Source organism: Mus caroli, unplaced genomic scaffold (genome assembly GCF_978045245.1).
Source record: "Mus caroli unplaced genomic scaffold, Mus_caroli_1 scaffold_3, whole genome shotgun sequence".
Classification (NCBI taxonomy): domain Eukaryota; kingdom Metazoa; phylum Chordata; class Mammalia; order Rodentia; family Muridae; genus Mus; species Mus caroli.
Window position 1 is genome coordinate 60,043,984 of NW_028227258.1, and position 22,248 is coordinate 60,066,231.

General features: G+C 41.0%; 1 protein-coding gene across 1 annotated transcript in view; it reads left to right on the plus strand.

Annotated features, from left to right (window-relative positions):
- Man1a2 (mannosidase alpha class 1A member 2) overlaps nt 1-19,689 on the plus strand; it is a 129,393-nt gene extending 109,704 nt beyond the window's left edge. Inside the window, exons 11-13 of the mRNA XM_021157562.3 lie at nt 387-559; nt 3,046-3,161; nt 14,135-19,689. Coding sequence (XP_021013221.1) covers nt 387-559; nt 3,046-3,161; nt 14,135-14,267 — 422 coding nt within the window. The 3' untranslated portion in view covers nt 14,268-19,689. The remainder of the gene's footprint in view (nt 1-386; nt 560-3,045; nt 3,162-14,134) is intronic.
- The last annotated feature ends 2,559 nt before the right edge of the window (nt 19,690-22,248 follow it).

Genomic DNA, 22,248 nt, shown 5'->3' on the forward strand with positions numbered 1-22,248 from the left:
ACTACTTAGCTCCTGGCAGGGTCAGATGCTTCTAAGGGGTGCTTCATGCCAGAGCAATAGGATACTTGTATTCTGCTAGAAGAAAACCAAATGGAGTGATTTTGAAACAATTCATTTTGTAGTACAGTAACAGTAAATAACCAAAGTTACTTCAGGGCTGGAATGTAGCTCATCCTAGTATGTGAGAGGTTCTGGCTTTGGTCTTTAACACCAAAACAAATAAATAAAAATTAAAACAGGAAGCAAGAAAAGTCACAAAAGATAAAGATTACTTCATACCTCTTCCTTTTAGAAAGAACAGTAAGTATTCCTTAAATCACACACATTGTTTATGTGGCTTTTTTTCTTTTCTTTTCTTTCTTTTTTTTTTTTTTTAAATGTTACAGCATTGAAACTAGGTCCGGAGTCATTCAAGTTTGATGGTGCAGTGGAAGCCGTGGCTGTGCGGCAGGCTGAAAAGTATTACATCCTTCGTCCAGAAGTAATTGAAACCTATTGGTATCTATGGCGATTCACCCACGACCCAAGATACAGGCAGTGGGGCTGGGAAGCAGCACTGGTAAATATGCCAAATTCTCCTCCTGTCTGTGCTCACTGGGTAGGGCTGTCCCCTGCACCATTTGTCCTCCTCCCCGTGACTTGATTTTGAGGACTGTGTACTTTCATTTCTCTGGGGCAGAAACTGTTCTCATTTGTTTCTTGAGCAGTAGGAACTAGACTTACCCTCCTGTTTACTTTCTATTAGCACTTTGATAAAAGTATGCACTTGGTATTCTACTACGTAACTATAAGGAGGAGCTATTTAAGAGGCAATCTCAGGATTATTATAAAATAAGCGGTATTTTTATAATGTCTTTTTAATGTTTAACCACTGGGGGGAAAAGCCCAGATTCATAGCCTGGACAGATGATTCTCTGTTCATTTTACCTTGTGTTCTAATAAGTCCTGTATAGATCAGAAAATTGTTTTTAAAAAATGGATTAAAAAACAAAATATGATGTACACACATATAACAGATGTGTGTGTGTGTGTGTGTGTGTGTTTGGAAGCAGGAATTTGTTATGATTAGTAAGCAAAGGAAACAGTCCATTTACTCTTAAATAATAGACATTCACACTGAGTGTGATGGTGCATACTTATAATCCTAACCCTCAGGGGACTAAGGTAGGAGCTGTCATAAGTATAAGACCAGACTGGATGGCCAAGTGAGCCTGAAGCCTGCATGGGCTTCAACTGTTCTGATATGGTGACGAGCTAGTCTTTAAAACAAACAAAAACATTTATTTATTATTTGTGTGTACCCATGAGTGTGAGTACCTGTGGAGGCCAAAAGAGGTTGTCAGGTCCTCTGAGCTGGAATTACGTGTGTTTGTGAGCCCCCTGTTGTGGGTGCTAGGAACCAAAAGTAGGTCCTGTGCAAGAACAGCAAATGCTCTGACCTGCTGAGCAATTTCTGTAGTCCGATAATGCTTATCTATTCTTCACCTGATCGTTAGGAAGAATAAGACATTTAAATTCCTTAGGAAAAAGCACCATGCCTAAGTAAGGAGACTTTAAAACCCACTGGCAACAAATAAAGCTGTAAAAAGAACTTGGTTAAGTCCTTTCTACTGTTAACTAGCTTTCTGTTAGAAGAGAAGGCCAGGGGAACAGGAACAGTGGACAGGGACAAGCGGCAGCAGTGGAGATGAGTGAGCGCTGAGGTCATTGCACAGGAGCTCAGGGTGACAGTGGGGAAAGAAAGAGTCCACGTGCTCCTAGCTTTTCCTAAAGTGTGATACATTTGCACCAGCAAGGTGGTTGGTGACTGCGACTTAAAAGCAGAGTTGCTGATAGGCTGTTTTTTATTTAATGGGTTGACTAATGCATGTTCAAGGACACAAATGAAGATAGAATGTAAGAATTTTAAATTCCAGTCAGGCATTAGAACACAGTAGTTAGCACAGAACAAATTGCTCAGCTCAATTTCTCAGTCTGAAAAGTAGAGCTGTTATCCTCCTAGGGTTATGAAACTTAAATGCTAGTGCATATGGAAAGTTGGCTCTTAAGTAGTCACCATTGTCATCTAGACATGTAGGTGTGCACTTCCTGCTACTACTCACCACCTATGAGCCTAACTAATAAGGTTGTGGAAATACAATGTCTCAGAATAGAGTATGGTTATAATAAATACTCATTACCACTGCTGTAGAAAGCTCCTAAATAATACATCTTTAAGGATGTTATGAATTAGTATTTGTACTTGGAAATGATCACACTGAAAGTCAGAGAGAGTGTGTGTGGGTGTGTTTGTGTGTGTGCACATACAAGTGTATGTGGAGTTAAGAATATAACCATGTGCTCCTCATGTACTTTCCACCTTTTAAAATAGGGTCTCTCATTGGCTAAGGACTTAACCAAGTAGGCCAAGCTGGCCAGCCAGGATAGCAAGTTCCAGTGTCCATCAGCCTCGACTAATCATTGCTGGAATTACAGACATGCACCACTGTCCTCAGCTTTTTACATGTGAGCTGATCTGAGATCCTCAGTTTTCAAGACAAGGGTTTTATGAGCCATTTCTCATATTCCTAATTACAAGCTTACTTCTGTCTTGATTTGTGACAGACAGCTCCCTAATTTAGAAAGAATAGGTCAGAATTGACATTTAAGTCAGGAAAATATAAAATATTTTAGAGAGATTATAGTGTTAAAAGAAGGAAAGACACCCAGTACAAGTTTGTTTTTCTCGTATGAGAATATTTCTCTTTGATAACACTATGCTTAGGCTTAGTACATTGTCAGTTACACAAATGTCAAATTTTCCTACAGATTTATATGAGTGTTTGTTTTGTTTTTAGAAGAGACTAGCCCTGGCTGTCCTAGAACTCACTGTGTAGACCAGGCTGGCTTTGAATTCAGACAGATCCATCTATGTGCCTCATGAGGGCTGGATGAGGCCAGTATGCCCATCCTTTCTATGAACGTTTCTTTTGAATACAGGTTTTGACTTGTCTTTCAGAATTGAAATTGCACAGAATGAATTGTCTTCTCTGCTCTACCTCACAGGCTATTGAGAAGTCGTGCCGGGTCAGCGGTGGGTTTTCTGGTGTCAAGGATGTATACGCCCCGACCCCTGTGCATGACGACGTGCAGCAGAGCTTTTTTCTTGCTGAAACATTAAAGTAAGCACATACTCAAAAGGGTTTTAAGTAAGCTGCTTTTAGGTGCTGTATGAAAATAAAAGCTGACCCCAATACTGAGACAATGTATGCGGTTGCCATACAGATATATATATATATGAGTAATGTTTAAATCAGATTAATTATATCTGTCGCTGCACATAATTAGTTCTTTATGGTAACAACTTTTAAAATCCCGTCGTTTTGAAGCAGAGTGTTCTCTCTGCTCACCCTTTTCTGCAGTAACACACCAGAACTACTTTCCCCAGGTGATGTTAGCATAGGGTTTGTTGCTCCACTGCCATTCCTGTCGCTCACTAGGATCTGGCTGCTGCTTTTTTCCTCCTAAGCAGCAGCTTTTACATTCTACATAGGAATGATATCATATCGTTATTTGCTTTGTTGTGTGTGGAGTCTTTCACTGGACACAGTAATTTTTAGATTCACCCAGTCTGATAGAAATGATCCATTTTACCATTTTTAATGGATGAATAATAGTACTGAATTATAGATAAGTGCCATATTTTCTTTATCTACTCATTAATATTTTTGTAGAATAGTGTTACTATATGGTTTCTAGATAACTAAATTTGACTATATATTATACTGTATTATGTTTTATTGTAAATGTTTTATGTAGGTGGATTGGTAAATAGCAATATGAGAGGAATGACTGTAAGTAGATGTTCTGTTGTGGTGGCATAGGCCTCTAATCCTAATACTCTGAAGACAAGACCTGAGCACTGCCATCTCCAGGCCAGCCTAGGAAGACTGTCTCAAAAATAAGTCATTGTGTTTCTGCTCTTTGATTTACTTTATAAGCATCTAGGAAATTTCTTAAAGCATAAATATAATGGCCATAACTACAAAGTCTTAGTAGGGCTGAGGTAGGATCAGGCCAATATATTTGCCTTTGAACCCAGCTGAGTGTAGATTTCATCTCTTAGGAATGATCATATGTTTTGATGTACTAAATGCCAATGTAGCCATCGTCCACCATTCTTTCCACAAGGTCTTGTACTAAGGTACATGCAAAGGGAAAATGGGAAAGGAAAAAGACAGTGTGGGGCTTAGACTCAAAGCCCAGGTGTAGCTCTGGAAATATGTCTTGGAGAAGACGGAGACATTAATTATTTACATGTGTGCTTTCTTAAAGGCATACACACAAATCTCACTTCATATCACCAGTAACTCAGTTTCATGTTTTCTGTGTCTTACACACAGGTGACTTATAAATACATCATTTGCTCAACAAATGTTTACTGCCCAGTACCACTCAGATCACTTGGGAATGCATTAGCAACCCAAAGGGCAAGTATCCTGCTGTGCTCTGCTGTAACAGAGCCCATCCACGTCTGCCCAGCTGGGTTTCTCTCTCTAATATGAGTGTAGTTTGTTTCTTTATGTCTGGTGTGCTACAGCTGAAAAGCACATGAGCAGCCATATTATCTTTCTTTCACGAATATTAGTTTTAGTGTTCTTCCGTTTCTTTTAGCCTTTAAATTAGTGCTCTTCTGTGTTTCCTCTTGCTCTGTCAGTGTAGAGTGTGTTTCTGTTTTGTTGCTTCATTCCCTCCTTCCCATGTCTGCCATGGACCTGGTCCAGACCCTGACAGTTGTGGAGATGGTTTAGGGCATCTGCCTTAGTCCTGAGTTTCCCACTCCTGGGCCCTCCTTGTTCTTGTGTATCCTGTTGGTTAGGCTTGTATCTCTATCAGATAGCTGTAAGAGCACTGGGCCTTAGCAGAGTGACAGCTTTAGTTGTTCTGTGCTTTATCTGTAAAGCTGTGAATTTGACTTAGGTTGTGGTAGAATTTCTCTCTCTCTTTCTCTTTAGCTCTTACATGGTGTGTGTGTGTGTGTGTGTGTGTGTGTGTGTACATGCGCATGCATGTGTATGCATGGGCTTTGCTAGTGCAGGTTTGGCAAAGCACTGACCACTGATCTGTATCTTCAGCCTCTTGCTGCTTGTCTTCTTGCTACTTCTCACCTCTCATCTCCCTGTCTCAGTGTTTCTCTGCCTCTCTCCATGCACACATACTCACATATTTTCCTCATTTAAAAACAACATTGTTTTCTGGATATTATGACAGTTCCCAGCATTTGGTGTTTTACCATGGATTTCTAGAGGGGAGTGGATCTGTTTGGGAGGGAGGTGGTGAGGAACTGGGAGGGGAAAATGTTATCAGGATATATTGAATGAGAGAAAAATGTTTTCAACAAAAGGTCAATTGTTTTTTAAAATAAGAAGAAAGGGGTATTATTCTACATGCTTACAATTCAGTTTTCATACTCAGAAACTTTAGCATTCATACAGTTCGGTGGTGTGACATATTCTATTTAAATTTTTTTCCATTATTTCAAAAAGTATTTCAGTTTTTCTTTTTTGTTTTTTTAAATCCTAGTTCAAGATCCAGTATTGGAGCCTTTATTGTATTTGGTTGTCCTATCACTTTAGTTGCCTTTAATCTAGGAAAAATACTTTTCAGATACATCTTAGTCTTTTGCAAAATTAACGTTTTTAAGTGTTTGGATTAGTTTCTAAGAAGAATATCTCTCAATTATATTCCACATTACTTTCTAATTGTTGGGTTTCTCTAAAGCATTTTTGTGTGTTCCTCATCCTGCTCTGTGAAGAAGCACATGATAGTAATGCAGTTATTGGTGATTTAGGGTTAGTTCATAGGTCAGTTTGATATTATTGCATACTTAATGGTGTGTAATAAAACTCTGTCTGAGGAGAGATTGTTTTTCAGAAGTCTTTCTGTGGTTATCAGCATCCTTTGCTTGAATCAAATGTAACTGTAGATGTGGGGGTGGTAACCGACAGGAGCCAGGGGTCCAGGAGACATGATCGAACACCTTCTGTCCCATGCAGGTGGCAATCACCACCCATCGGGTCCCCAGGCTTCTAGACCTTTGCTCGAATGGAGACCAGGCTGTCTGTATGCAGCCCACAGACATGTAGAGACAGTAGAAGATCTAGAAGTCCTAGAGTCCTTGATTTTCACCATCAGGTAGTTCCTTTATGCTTCTGAGAACTACAGTGGTCTGTCTCTTTTAGCTTCATCTCATCCTTTTCCTTGCCCATTCCATCCTTAAATAGGCTTACTCTACATACAGTCAGACATTGTCACACATGAAGCATGTAAATTTACCTTTCGTTGTCTGTTTCTGTAGTTCTCCGCTTGGCAGGAATGCCTCTGCCCTGTCTGTCAGTTAGCACTCCTCTCCTTTCTAACTTAAGCTCCCATCTTACCTGTTGATGACTGGCTTATAACCATATCTCCAATACCTCAGCCAGTACAGACCATGAGCATTTCATGTGTGATTTAGGGTCAGAAATAGATGACGTTCTACCTCTTCCCCTCCAGTACATATGTGGACCATCCCCAGGACATCCGCAGTAGTCTAGGTATCCGTCATGACATTCACTTTTAGGAAGCCATACTAGTGGATCAATAAAATTAATAAAAAGGATCAAACACGAGTAAACAAAAATAACTATATTAACACTAGCTGGGAAAATTATCAACACTGAACCACTGAACTCAGCTTTGAGCATCCTGGAAGCTGAACAAGAAGCAATCCTTCAGTAAAAGACCGCCCTCCACTCCGGGAGGTGGGAGCGCACATTCTTTTGACAAATGAGATAATATGTTTGTTCTGCTAATTATAAGGTGACTTATACTGCATAGCTCATGACCATATATTGAACTAGTGAGTAAGCTGTATGAAGTTGCTTTTTTCAAAAACTAAAGACAGTTGAATATTCTCAGTTTCACATTGTCCGACTGTGTATGTATCTGTGTAAGTATGTAACTGTGTGCTCTCTTCAGGCAGTGATGCTGCCTAGAAGCTACTGAGGGTTTCTCTCTTTTAGCTGCATCTCTCTTTTCTTTTTTTTTTTTTTTTTTTTTTGGTTTTTCGAGACAGGGTTTCTCTGTGTAGCCCTGGCTGTCCTGGCACTCACTTTGTAGACCAGGCTGGCCTCGAACTCAGAAATCCGCCTGCCTCTGCCTCCCGAGTGCTGGGATTAAAGGCGTGCGCCACCACACCCGGCTTTAGCTGCATCTCTTATCCTTTTAAAAAGCACAAAAGTCAAAGATACAGCCTTTATAAAAACTGATGACATAATGTGAAAGTGAGATGAGATAAAAGTTCTATGAAGATCAAAATTAACAGTCTTAATACTTTGAAGAGAATTACAGGGTAGCTTTGTCCCTTGACTTCTTCTGCAATGTTAGTTAACTCTAATAAGCTTTTGTGAGAAGCTGAGAGGTGTTGAAGATTGTTTTGTCAGGTGGCTATATTTGGTGTAGATCATTAAAGACTAGCAGTTGGGTGCGTTAACTACTGGACGTGGTGACTTTTTGACATGGCAGCGGCATAGTTACATCAAAGTAGTGTTCTAAGCCTGAATATTTTGCCATGGGAACTATCCCATGAATTAGCTGTTGCTAAGGCTTTTTCCCTCTAAAATCCAAAGGGTTGTATGCTGGCTTTTTTGTTTCCTTTGGTAGTTCCTATATTATTTGTTTATTATGTGTGCTGATGGTTTAACAAAATACTATATAATAAAGAATAATATGAAATAAAATGTGTGATATATCAATAAATCACATATACTAGGTTCATAAGAGAACCATTAACGAAATGCTAGTTGTTTGCGAAAAAATTGTTAGTTGCTTAACTTGCAAAACATGAAGAAGATGTAATGGCAGTGGTGGTATTTGAACATTCAGAGTTGATGCTGAAATAGGATGAATTGATGTCTGGAAGAACAGCCACAAAAACGACAGTAAAGTATCCTGGGGCTGCAGACTCCTGTATTGAGTGGTTCAGTGCAGGGAGATTCAAAAAGAAGGGAAAAGAACAGATAGTGGTAATGTTTCCAGGGTGGATAATTATGGAGATTGTGATAGGAGTTTAAGAAGAAATTGGTTTTCAGGAAAAGGAATTAATTTTAATAAATATTTTGAAGAGAAAGTTCAAAGGATAAATATTCAAAGCCTGAGTATGAAGAGTAAAAAAAGTATCGTATAGTCCCTTGGAATTGCCTCACCTGACGGACATGTTCCCGTTCAGTTTGGCAGACTAGACACAGTATATTTACTTATGCTTTCTTGAAAGCCATTAAAGTGACTATAGAACACTTAACTAGTCAAGTAACAGGACAAGGGCACTTCTTTCAGCACATGTGTAACTGACATAACCGGACAGAGAAAGCCAAAAGTACCTGGGTTGATTTGAACAATCTGGCAATCAGCTAAAATGCTCTGCACCTTTGAAAAGTGGAGTTTGAGAATGGGGGGAAGGGTGTTTCCATGGAATGGTGGACTCTTATTTCCATCCTGCCTCATCTCTGTTCTAAGTGGAAAGAGATCTTATGAGAGGAGCTTCAGCAACAAGGCTGTGGACTCTGTCTGAGGGAGCAGGCACTGCTGAAAGTGAGAGATGACTGAGAGACTTCCTTTTGGGGAAATTCAGTAGCTCACAAGAAATGAAAAGCCTCATCAAGATAAAATAACCATGTCCTTACCCACTGCTCAGTAGCAAAGCCCAAGTAAATCCCACCCTACCTCCTGCTTCAGGCTAGCCTTTCAGCAGCGTATGCCTAAGCATTGACCTGTGCATTAGCGTGGGAGTGTTTGATACTCTGAGATCTGTGTGTGTGTGTGTGCTGGGAGATTGAGAGGATAGTTCACCCAGCTTGATTACTTAGGCTTGAGAGAAGTTCTTTAAGGTTAAAGTCTGGAGTGCTCATACGTAAGCAGGTAGTAATGTCACCCTGCTGGGTTCCTCAAATTGCAAGACAGAGCTGTACAATCCTAGTTCAAGGAATTGTCTGTCTGTGGATTTTAGTAAAATGGCAGCTGATAAAAAGTCTCACAAGCTGAACAAATCTAGGAGCCCACACTGCCGGGAGCAGCTCTCCAGCACCAGCCCACACATTGTTGATGAATTTATCTTCTTTGAATTGTACAATTTCAGGCCTTTGTATTACCTCCTAGCATCAACTAATTCTTCTTAAAGACCATGGAAGTGTTTCTACCTGCCGTTAGCCCTACAACTCTCCCTGCACAGCTCTCACAGACTGAGCTCAGTTGACGTGTGTTGGAATCTGATAGAAAGAGCATGCATGTGGAGGTTACCTCACAGCCATATTTTCTCAGCTCATATGCACCAGGCATCTAGGAGCTAAGGGAAATCAGGAGTTAGTGGGAAACCGTCTAAATTTATTATTAAAGGAAGCAAGACAGCAAAAACTCTGAGTGAACTTGCTGCATTGTCTGCCACTCCTGATAATAAAGTCTCTGGGGCAGCGATTGTGTCTGTAAGTCCCCATGTCTGAAAGTCAGCCTTACATTATTTGAATCTCAAGTATTTTAAAATAAACTCATTGCTTCCACTTCCTTGCTCTTGAGTTAGCTTTGCCCTCTAGGTTTGTCTTTAGATCTAAATCATCAAAGTGTAAGAAAGATACACTTCATACACTCTATCCAGCAAGCGCTTGCTGTTAAGTACTTGACCTGTGTTGGCTGTTGCTTGCATATGTCAAGATGTATCAGTAAGTACCTTGGGGAATAATCCTGTAGGAGTTGACATCCAAAAGTTCTCTGCATTCTCCCTAACTTACAGTTGCTGTTTCCATGCCCTGGGTATCATCTGTATTCCCCATCATTTGCTCTCTACCCTTGCTTTGTCTTCTTTGCAACATCACTTCCTAATGCAGATGTGTGTGTTATGGGAAGTAGGAGTTCAATGTTTGCATCTAGGATCACTTAAATAAGTTTTAGTTATGTGATTTTATTATTTCCAGTTATACTTTTAAGACATTTTTTGACTGTTTGATGTCTAATTTTAAGTTGCTTCATAACCGTTCTTTTTCTCTTCTGCCTGGTAACAGCATTTTTGTTTGGTTGGGTTTGGTTTTTGAAGACAGAGTTTCTCCATATAACAGCTTTGGCTGTCCTGGAACTCCCTTTGTAGCCTAGGCAGTCCAGGTCACCTCAAAGTCACAAAGATCTGCTTACCTGTCTCCCAAGTGTGTCACCACTACCCAGCATAACGTACTTTTCTTAAACATTACCAAAGTAGACTATAAATTCCCTGGGATAGATTCAGGGGTGTGTGTGTGTGTGTGTGTGTGTGTGTGTGTGTGTGTATTGTTTATTGTTTTATCTTTATAAACTGAGGTTTATATATACAAGTTTTAATACTTAATATATGCCAGATGAAGAGTTGAATCCCTTGACTCCCATGGGGACAGGTGACAACAGCAGCAGTCTTTTTTTTTTTTTCCAATATTTTTAGATATTTTCTTCATTTACATTTCAAATGCTATCCCGAAAGTCCCCTATACCCTCCCCCTGTCCTGCTCCCCTACCCACCCACTCCCACTTCTTGGCCCTGGCATTTCCCTGTACTGGGGCATATGAAGTTTGCAAGACCAAGGGGCCTCTCTTCCCAATGATGGCCTACTAGGCCATCTTCTGATACATATGCAGCTAGAGACATGGGGGGTACTGGTTAGTTCATATTGTTGTTCCTCCTATAGGGTTGCGGACCCCTTCAGCTCCTTGGGTACTTTCTCTAGCTCCTACATTGGGGGCCCTGTGTTCCATCCAATAGATGACTGTGAGCATCCACTTCTGTATTTGCCAGGCACTGGCATAGCCTCACAAGAGACAGCTACATCAGGGTCCTTTCAGCAAAATCTTGCTGGCATATGCAATAGTGTCTGTGTTTGGTGGCTGATTATGGAATGGATCCCCGGGTGGGGTAGTCTCTGGATGGTCCATCCTTTCGTCTCAGCTCCAAACTTTGTAACTCCTTCCAAGGGTATTTTGTTCCCCATTTTAAGGAGGGACAAAGTATCCACACTTTGGTTGTCCTTCTTCTTGAGTTTCATGTGTTTTGCAAATTATATCTTGGGTAATCTAACTTTCTGGGCTAATATCCACTTATCAGTGAGTGCATATCATGTGAGTTCTTTTGTGATTGGGTTACCTCACTCAGGATGATACCCTCCAGATCCATCCATTTGCCTAATAATTTCATAAATTCATTGTTTTTAATAGCTGAATAGTACTCCATTGTGTAAATGTACCACATTTTCTGTATCCATTCCGATAAAAACTGCATGGTACTGGTACAACGACAGACAGGTAGATCAATGAAATAGAATTGAAGACCCAGAAATGAACCCACATACCTATGGTCACTTGATCTTTGACAAAGGAGCTAAAACCATCCAGTGGAAAAAAGACAGCATTTTCAACAAATGGTACTGGCTTAACTGACGGTTATCATGTAGAAGAATGTGAATTGATCCATTCTTATCTCCATGTACAAAGCTCAGGTCTAAGTGAATCAAGGAACTCCACATAAAACTAGAGACTCTGAAACTTATAGAGGAGAAAGTGGGGAAAAGCCTTGAAGATATGGGCACAAGGGAAAAATTCCTGAACAGAACAGCAATGGCTTGTGCTGTAAGATCTAGAATCGACAAATGGGACCTCATAAAATTGCAAAGCTTCTGTAAGGGAAAAGACACTGTCAATAAGACAAAAGGGCCACCAACAGATTGGGAAAGGATTTTTACCAATCCTAAATCCAATAGGGGACTAATATCCAGTATCTACAGAGAACTCAAGAATCTGGACTCCAGAAAATCAAATATCCCCATTAAAAATGGGGCACAGAGCTAAACAAAGAATTCTCAACTGAGGAATACCGAATGGCTGAGAAGCACCTGAAAACAATGTTCAACATCCTTAATCACCAGGGAAATGCAAATCAAAACAACCCTGAGATTCCACCTCACACCAGTCAGAATGGCTAAGATCAAAAATTCAGGTGACAGCAGATGCTGGCGAGGATGTGGAGAAAGAGGAACACTCCTCCATTGCTGGTGGGATTGCAAGCTTGTACAACCACTCTGGAAATCAGTCTGGCGGTTCTTCAGAAAATTGGACATAGTAATACCGGAGGATTCAGCAATAACTCTCCTGGGCATATATCCAAAAGATGTTCTAACTGGTAATAAGAACACATGTTCCACTATGTTCATAGCAGCCTTATTTATAATAGCCAGAAGCTGGAAAGAACAGCAGTCATTTTTATAAGGTCTTTAAAAGTAGAAGTGAGGTTAAGAAGACTGTAGCCCACATCTTTCCCTGGCTGTGGCTTGGGGCTAGATTTAAAGTCATTTAGAGCTAACTGTGACTATTCCTTGGGAGAGGAACTGATAAAACTAGAGCCAGGGTCAGCTGTGAAAACTTGAGGGATCAGAGCTGTGGGCTGTTTTCAGTGGAGTTGAGGGTTCAAATGAGCTGAAGAAGGAACATTGAAACAATAGAACTCTGCTTAGAAGTTACACAGGCAGGACACTTACAGCAGTGGGTCTCAAGCTGGAGCATGCATCAGCACTGTCTCAAAGGATTCGACAGGGCTTCTTACTAATGGGTTCTAGAGTACACAGTGGTAGCAAGTTCACTGGCGCGTCTTGCCTCTGCCTGTCTTAGAGAACCACTGATGCCCCTGCTATGGAAAACATTTTGTGGAAGCAATTAAGACTCAAGAAACTGTGACAGCCACTGTCACACCATGATGTCAGGTAGCAACCACTGCCTACCTACTCTATCCATGTTGCATAGTTTCCTTGAGCCTCTAACAGAGTACTGGAGCCATGAGTTTCTGTCTCTGTCACAGTGCAATCCAAGGGTTAGTTACTGGCACACACTGAATTCTAATTTTAAGCAATTATAATCATTTGTTCACTTTTTTTTTTTTTTTTTTGGTTTTTTGAGACAGGGTTTTTCTGTGTAGCCCTGGCTGTCCTGGCACTCAGAAATCCGCCTGCCTCTGCCTCCCAAGTGCTGGGATTAAAGGCGTGCGCCACTACGCCCGGCTTTTTTTTTTTTTTTGGTTTGTTCACTTTTAAAACCATGTACTTTAAAATGCCTTGCCATTCTCTTGTGCTTCAGTAGAGGGAGCTATGACACAAATTGTACTGAGCAGCAACAACAAATTTTTTGACTTCCTATTTTTTGTCAGTCTCTATTGCAGTATATTAGGTGAGTGCTTCGTTGCTGTTTTGTCAGATTTGTTAGACTGGATAATTACTACCCTGGTTAATGTCATCGTCGTTGTCGTCGTGTTCTGGGCAGTGATGTTTTGGCCAGTGGTGGACCACATATTCCTCAGGGGTCCCACATATTCTGCCACCTGCTGACCATCTTAGTTCATATTAGCACTCTGTAATGCTCACACGCTGAGGGAAGCTCTGACTGTGTACTCCTCCAAACCCAGCCCATTGGTACGTGACACCGAGTGCAGAGGATACAGTTCCACCTTCCTTTGTAGTCACTTATATCCATATCCAAACTGCTCTGCTTTCTGTCGCATTGCCTGCTTTAGAAACTGGTTAGTTTGAATCAGATGGTTTGGTATTTTAGCGGAGTGGTCCGTATACAGTTGTCAGCAGTTCCTTCCTTTCTGGTGGTGCTATTTCGTATTCTATTGGGGATGCACAGTTTGTTTATCCCTCTCCTTCTGATGGTCTACTAGATAACTTTGAAATGAGTAAAGGAAAAATGATTGCTCACTCCTTGACTATAGCAATCTGTTTACATTTAACTTCTCTCTAATTTAAAATTTTACTCATAAACTAATTTTATATAATATTCTATTATCAATCAGTTATCAAAAACTATGAATGATAGTATGTGTACTTTTTTAAACAATGTCTGAAAATTACGAAGTGATGTGTCTTCTGCTGTTCTTATAGCCTTCACTGTTTCATAGGCTTTGCACAGGTATGTGAAATTTTTTAAGAAACTTATTCATCAGGTCTAGCTGTGCATCTTCATCGGAACTGCTCAGAATCAGTTACTGGTTTTCTCTGCAGTCCCCAGTGAGCCCACTTGGTTTCCTGCCGCATTGACTCGTGTTTTGTCCTTTTCTTTTCAGATACTTGTACCTGCTGTTCTCTGGCGATGACCTTCTACCTTTAGACCACTGGGTGTTTAACACAGAGGCGCACCCTCTGCCGGTGTTGCGCTTAGCCAACAGCACTCTTTCAGGTAATCCTGCTGTCCGATGAGCATAGCCCCAGAAGGACCGTTCTTACCTGTGTTTTGTTTACATGGACCACTACAGAGACTGTCTGCAGAGGAGAGGCGGCTGTGGGAAACTGGGACTCTTATGTCAGTATGCCAGATGAAACTCTTCCCTGCAAGACTTTTCACTTGTACATATATCAACTTTGAAATTATTCCATTTTATACCTGACCAAAACAAGTTCTGGTATATGTAGGACAGAGACCTGATGTGTTTTGATTCTTACTGAGATGGCCACATGAGAAACAATGTCTTATTCTATACTGTCAGTGCAAGTCAAGACCATAGAGCACCTTACAGGAGCTAGAGATGGCTTTTTGAACCAGTTATACATTTGTTTTCTCCCACAGTGGAGCAGCTCTCAAATCAAATATAATACATTGTGTAGCCCCTTTCCTCCATTTTAACAATGGAACAAACCGAATGAACAGGAACAGAGGAATATGTAACTACATTGTAGCAAGAAGACTTGGGAAAGAAACAAACAGATACTGGCCCTGTCTGAATTTTCCAGCTCCTCATCGGATTGTTACCAGACTGGCAACCATTTCATTCCCAACCTAGGCATTGAAATCTGTTTAGATTGAGTTTTTCTCTGAGGGGCATGATCTCATGAAGAATATTTTTCAAGTCGTTGTCTCCATATGATATGCTGAACCTGGTATTTATCATAACTGCTGCTTATGAGCCGGAGTGTGGGAGTGTGCATGTAGCTCACGCTAGCATTGGGAGCATGGTGGAAGGAGGGAAGGTGCCAGATTGTTGCCTTGAAACCTGTTTTAGAGAAATCCTTAATTATTCTTCTGAACCAGCAACTGTATCAAGCAAACATTTTCTGCTTTAATCTCATAACACACTTAATAGAGTCATTCACCTTACAACTCCATGTGGTTCGGCAAAATTGACTCTACTGTTATGCAGCTCTGTATTTGCTAGAACAAACCTAATCGCTTTTACGACTTACTAAAGCAAAGGCAAAACATAGCAGTGTCCCTTGAGTAGGGTCAGGTCCTTCACTCATTACCTCACATGTGTGATCTGTTCACAAAGAGTCTATGTTTTTAAGTTTCTCCAAGATATTATCCATCCAAAGAATTACTAGAATAGCTTCGGAATAATTTTCAGTGGCGAATGTGTGCCGTAAAGAATCATACTCACTAAAACTGGCCTGAACCTAAGGGACTTACAGACCTGCACTGGTTATTTTTGTTGTTGATATTACTCTATATTTTGGCAGAAAAAAAGGGTAAATTTTTATCAAGAACTATAGTTCTTATTATAAGATAAGATAAATAGTAATGCTTATAAGTTTTCTGTCCCTTGAATGTCTGTGACAATTCAAGACACTTTCTCTTTTATTTCGTACATACATCATCTGTTGATGACAATAAATTTGAGAACGCTATAATATTTTATGAAACACTTTACTTATGAACTCTACTGTGGATTTCTGAAAACTTATTTCCTTGGTTGGTAGCTTTTATTTTTAGCCCTGGTACTAGTTTATAGCAGATTTAAACTGTGGAAAAAATATAACTGGACATGTTATAAGGTGACTGACCATCTTACAGTGAAAATCATTATCTGAATCTCAGAGTTGAGCCAGTACTCCATAAACTTGCCACCTCAAACTTGTTCAGTATTCATAAAAGACAACATGGAGAGAGTGAGTTCTAGCACATTTCAAAACTATATCTTTTCCTACTTGAAATTTTTAAGCTGTAAATGAGAGCGGTAGATGGCTATTACTTTAGAAAAAAAAGATGAGGTTTTGGTTCTCAGAAAAAAAGAAAGCGAGCCTTCCTCAAACAGCACAAGCCCACTCCCAAGTCAAAGGAAAGTGAGAAACCGAAGGTGCCAAAGACCAGCGCAGCAAGCAGGGGACACACTCTGTTCACACTCATGCAGTAAAGGCGCCATCTTGGTTCCCCGAGAATGCTCCAAGGAGACAAGAGTCCCCCACTGACCCAGTGCTCTGCATTGTCCACGTGATCCTAGAGCAGTAGAGAGAAGGCCCAGGTGTGAGCACGGCATGTTCACACAAAGATCTTCAGACTGTCACTTGACCGTCCGCACCCTCCTGATAAGAACTAGAGCTTGTAACAATGCTTTTTCCTCTTTGAATACCAAAGGCGATTAAAGTCAGGTACAAACGACTTGCCAGTGTCATGTTTGGTTTTGTTAATAGAATTTTTAAAATAATTTTTTCCAAAATCTACCATTACCCCATATTTTGCTTACTTTTTAAGTGTGTGTTTTCCTCCATCGTTCATATACTTGGTGTTTGTAAAACTTAGTACTTGAGATTCCATATCATTGTGTTTATAAACCCTGAAGAGAACCCAGAAATGCTCACTAACTGGTGTCTCTGAAAAGCTGGTACCTCACCTTCAGCTTTGGGCAGAGTCGTACAGATTAAATCATACATAAAAGTAGGGACTATTGAACACCTTCTAATTCCAGATTTACTGCTCATTTTAGAATCACACCTTTTGGTTCAAGCCTGAGTTTTAGAAATTAATGAACCAATATGAAGCTGGTAAAACTAACAATGAGCCCTTCACCAAGAAGTCTCACTGCAGAACAGCACGTTCCGAGGTGAAGGTTCTTTCTTCAGGCGGGCTGCACATTTTGTGCGCCTCTAACACCAGCCTGTCGGTGTCGTCCAGCTGGGGTATGTGCGCAGGAAAGCCTGGGTGTTAGAGGAACGCATTCTTTTTGCAGAATATTGACTACCTGATTCCCTATGATGTCATCTTGGGCGCCACGGCTTCCCTTGGCAAGGTTTTAAACAAGCAGTCTGAGGTCATGATCCTCAGCTTCTCCTCTTTTTTGCTCTTCATTACCAAAGTGTTTGTCAGAACTCTGAATTTGTCGGTAATGACTGACAGTGAGTCTCCCTTCAGAGGCTGGAGTTCTCTGAGCGAGTGCATTTGTGAGAGAATGAGGGAACAAACAGGTACAGAGCATGTCATACGTGTCACGCTCCACCTGGCACCACCCCGGCCTTACAGCATGTCACATGATTCCAGTGGCATCTTCTGTATGAGAGTGTTCCATAGCATTTTAAATGTTCCCCAAAATGAATCATGTTTCAAAATTCTTAATTTTATATTTCATTTAAATTAAAAAGGGAGATAAAAGGTTTATAATATATTTTAAACACTGTTACTATATAATACTAACAACAAAAATTGTAGTTAATAACTAAAGACTCTTGAAAAATGTCAAAGAAATATTTGATTTCTGCTGCATCTTGACTAAAATATTTACTTCAGAAATAAAATCATTTGTATTTTGTTATTACTTTAATTACATGATTAAGATCAATACTTTATAGAAGTCTGCGTTACTTTATATCTAAAAGGAAAATTGTCCCTTAATTCATGGGTACACCGTACAGTTGTAAATTGTTTTTTCTCCAGTACACTTCCTAATAACGGTGGCATCTGTATTTCTCGAATATAAAGAAAACATACTAAAATTTCTCTAACCCAGTTACTAGAGCATAATAGATGTGACTTTAGGTTCCTTCTTTTCTCTGGGCTCTTTATCCTGGGATTGGCTGGCTCCTGCCTTGTCTGTTTTTGCCTAGCTGTGTATATGTACAGTTATACACAGATCTGGACTATGGTCTACTCACTGATTGGTAGATGATAATTGCTGTAGGCCGCACAGCCTGTCTGAAGAGTATTTAAGTCATCAGCATCTGACCAGGAGCTGTTTCAAGTCACTCATTGTATGTCGTTCAGGGACACTGGAAAGCATGCCTCTGTTCTTCAGCTCATCCACACCCCAATACAAGTATTCTGTTTGCTCTATAAATAGCCAGCAAGCTTTTCTGTTAACAGCCAGAGAGTGTTTTAAGGTCTGTCAGTCATGTAGCTCTCTTATTACTCATTTCTGCTGTTACAGCTATAAATAATATGCAAATACATGAGTGGAACTGTGATGCAATACACATTAAAAAAAAAAGACAGATGGAGGCCTGGATTTGCCTCTTACATCATAGCTGCTGACCCCAATCCAGAATTTAATTTGTTTAAGACCCTCTAACCTTTAACCTGCATCTTTTCTCTTTTTTATTTGCATAATTCACTTTAAAGCAGAAATATGTATGTATGTACACTTGTATGTATGTGTCACCTGAAGCTGTATATTTTGCTCTCTTGAAAGTAGATATATTTTTTGGGGTCTCTTCAGGTTTTAGGATATGATTGTCATGAAAGAGGCAGAATGGGAGGATAGGCTTTCGGCACCTATCTCCGTCTTGTTGTTCAATGTCATAATTCCAGATTGCTCATGAACAAATAATCTGTATGGCATCAAAATACTCCTTTCTAACTTTACCTGCTGACCGACACTTGGACCAAGACCTTGGGATGTAGGAAAGTACGCACTCTCTTCTCACAGAGCTTTCAGATGAGAGCATTATAGAATTCCGGATCTTGGTGCTACAGAAAACAGTCTTTTTGCAAACTGGGGGCAACACAAAATGGGTTATGTGCCCAGTTCACCCCTTGGTATAGCCACTGCTAGTGTGTAGGGTGTTGACTGCTGTCACTCCTAGAGCAGCGTAAGTCTGAGTGAAGGTATGTCCCCTGAGGCACGCCCCCTTCTCGCTTCATTTCATGATGCTCCACAATGTCTTCACAAGTATGTCAGTACGCTTCACTTTGCAATCAGAGCGTCCTTCAACCTCAGCTTTATACTTGCACTGTTTAACAGTCAATCAGCAGCGGCAGGACTCACGAAAGGTAAAAGTCTATGGTATCATATTACTAGCATATGTGTTGTGGTGTGCCAAGCCTGATGGGCAGTAAGCTTCCTGTGATGTTTGTCCAGCACTTCACTATTTTTGGAAATGAAACCTATATTCAGAATGATAGGGCAGAGAGAGCTCCTCTCAGCCTTTGTCATGGCATACATAGATGAACCGCCTTTCCAGGCCCTGCCTACTCAGGTCACTTCTGCTCTGTGTGCACATGAGCTTCAGTACTCCGGAAACACTCAAAGCATACATGCAGAGCAGGCAGACACCTTGCAGTAACCTGTATGCTACAGTATCCTGCATATCGATGAAAGTGCACACTAGAAAACCATGAGAAGCAGAGCTCTTGATTGACAGAAACTTAGATGTTCATTTTTGCTGGGTTAACTAAATACAGTATCCCTGATTATAATTGTTGGTTTAGAAGTTGAAATACCATTCTTTATTCTCACTGGCCTCAAATTCGCTGATAATTTTTCCCTAAACTAATAAGTGGGTAAGTATAACCTTTGTTGTTACCCACTGGCTGCTCCTAAACTGGTTTCCAGTCATGTCCTCCATAATGTGATTTTTTTATAAATCAAAGGTAATATTGTATATTGAAGATCAAATAAAGATGTTCTTTAAGTGAAAAGTCTCTCTCGCTCTTTTTTTCACCCTACAGTGACAAACAGTTCAGTTTCTTCCTGTCTATAGAAGAGCAACTTTGGCTTTGTTTACAGGAACTGGGGTTCAGTCTTCACTGTTTGAAGCATTTCTTTTGGCTTCGTCTGTTTTCACATTTCTTGATTTTAAGAAAGATAAAGAGCTTGTTTTTATACACCTACTTGAAAAGTAGAGCTTACTGTCCCCTCGTACAAAACAGCCTTAAACTAGTCAAGAGTGAGACAGTTCCAACAGCATTTTGGGACACTTAGGAATTTTTACATACAAACTTTTGGGTGGGCACATCTTCATTTCTCTTGGGTATATATGTATCTAGAAAGGAAACTGCTAAATCATGCTACGGTTGTGCATAACTTGGTTTTATTGCCACAATCTTCCAGGTGACTGCTTTCATGCTGTAGTCTGTGGAGGTGTCATCCTGGTGTCATCCCTCCACTGCCTACCAACAGGAGGCTGAGACCACTGTAGTGATCTTTAAGTTCAAATTGTGTATTTGGATATGAACACGCCACGGTGCACATGTGGAGGTCAAAGGACAGTTGTGGGAGGCATTTCTCTCCTTCCCCTTCCCCCATGTGGCTCTCTGAGATGGAACACAGGCTATAGGGCTTAGTGGAGAGAGTCTGCCTGCTGAGCCTTCCCATCAGCATCGTTTAGTGTTAGTTCCCAGCTCCGTAGTCACTGGCACTGGCCATCCATACAATCAGTGCCTCTCTTCAGGTTAGCTTTGTGTATGCTCTGCCCATTTTTACCTCTTACTAAGGTGTGAGTTCTGAATATACTCATGTTCTCTAAGATGTTGATGTGCCCTCTGTCTTAATGGTGCCCTTGAAGAACAGAAGAGTTTAGCATTGATGAAGTGCAAGGTCAATGTGTTCTCTGATGGAATATGCTTTCTTGCCTAATTTAGTGTCACCGTGAGTCTTCATGAAAAGCTAACTAGTTTTAGTTAGAGGCCTGTTATCAGTTCTGAGTTTATCCCTGGGTGTATGGTGAAGGCCTACTGGTATTGTTGTATGTGGACAGCGCTTGCCCTTGGCATTGCTGTGGCACCTCTGTGAGGAGTGGATGGCTGCTGTTAAGGCTTTACTTCTAGTGTCATCGTGCTGACCGACACTTGTCTAGTCTAGTCTAGGGATATGGGGGTGTTAGTGGGTAGCTGGGCAGCAGTGTTTTTCAGCCAGCAGTGGGATTTGCACATCTTTAATGGAATTTGTAGCCCTCTGTTAATAGGCAGTGATTTGGGCATCTGACAGTGGGCTAATTGTAACTGGCATCTCACAGGATGTAAGGCAGGGACGGGGCAGCTTTAAGTCACCTCGTCTTTTTACTTAAAAAATAAAAATTGGTTAACTCATTACTAGAACAACTGGATTCTGATCTTATCAGATCTCCCCCACCCAAGAAAATGGTATTTTTTTATCTAGTGATTTGCCTGGATGACTTACTGGTGTCCAACCACCGATGTCTGCTCAGCTCCCGCACATTTCTTGACCGTGGATTCTTGGGAGACAGCTCTGTAGCATGTTAACTCAGTGGGTAGCCAGTGTTTGTCAGAAGCTTGGGAAGAATTCTGCCCTTGCACATCTCTCTCTCTCTCTCTCTCTCTCTCTCTCACACACACACACACACACACACACACACACACACACACACACACACACACACACAGTGCAGCCACAAGCGGTCAGCATTTACTTTAGCCTGAACATTCCTGTGTTTTCTGCCCATACCTAAGGCTTCTTGCATAGGCTTTGCCATAACCATGGCTTCCCCTGCTCTCTCCTGAATCTGCACTCAGCCTTGTTCCTCGATCAATGCAGAGTCTTCCAACCACCAGGGCCACAGGGCCTGATACTGCATAGCTGCCACACTCCACAGAGCTCCGAGGTGCCTTCTGTCAGCCAGTCCACAGCTTGCTCAACTGGAACCAAGACATCAGGTTACCTGTATTGGCTTTTCCTGTTCATTTGCTATTAACATTGCATGTCTCTTCTCTCTTCCTTCTTCCCCTCCTTCGTCCTTCTCTCTTACGCACCCAGCTCCACCCCTGGGATCAGACCTGCATGCTACACAGTGCTCTACTGACTTAGATCTCTGCTCCATCTGTTCCCAAGGAGCAATGCCTGAGTCCTGAGCACCTCTATGCAACAGTGTAGACCCAGCCCTGCCCACATAGCCCACCCCACTCTAGTAGAACTGCTACTGAAGTGGCTGGAGGGAGGGGAACTTCATGGGCTCAAACACCATGGCCTCACTGTTCCGTTCCAAGGCTCATAGTTTTCCTTGAACAGTTAGATATTAGTGTTTTATATTTGTAGCCAGTCTCTAGCATTCTAAAATGCTTGTTTGCATTTTTAAAAACATAGCCTCTTTAGGAGGAAAGAATAAGTTCCTATTTTTCTTGCTCCAGTATGACTAAATGTTTTACAGCGCCTTCCTTGGTTTCCCTACCTGCAGACTCTCCCATCCCACACTGTCCCCATCACATTCTGCCTTGCATGACATCCACATAAGGACACATCTT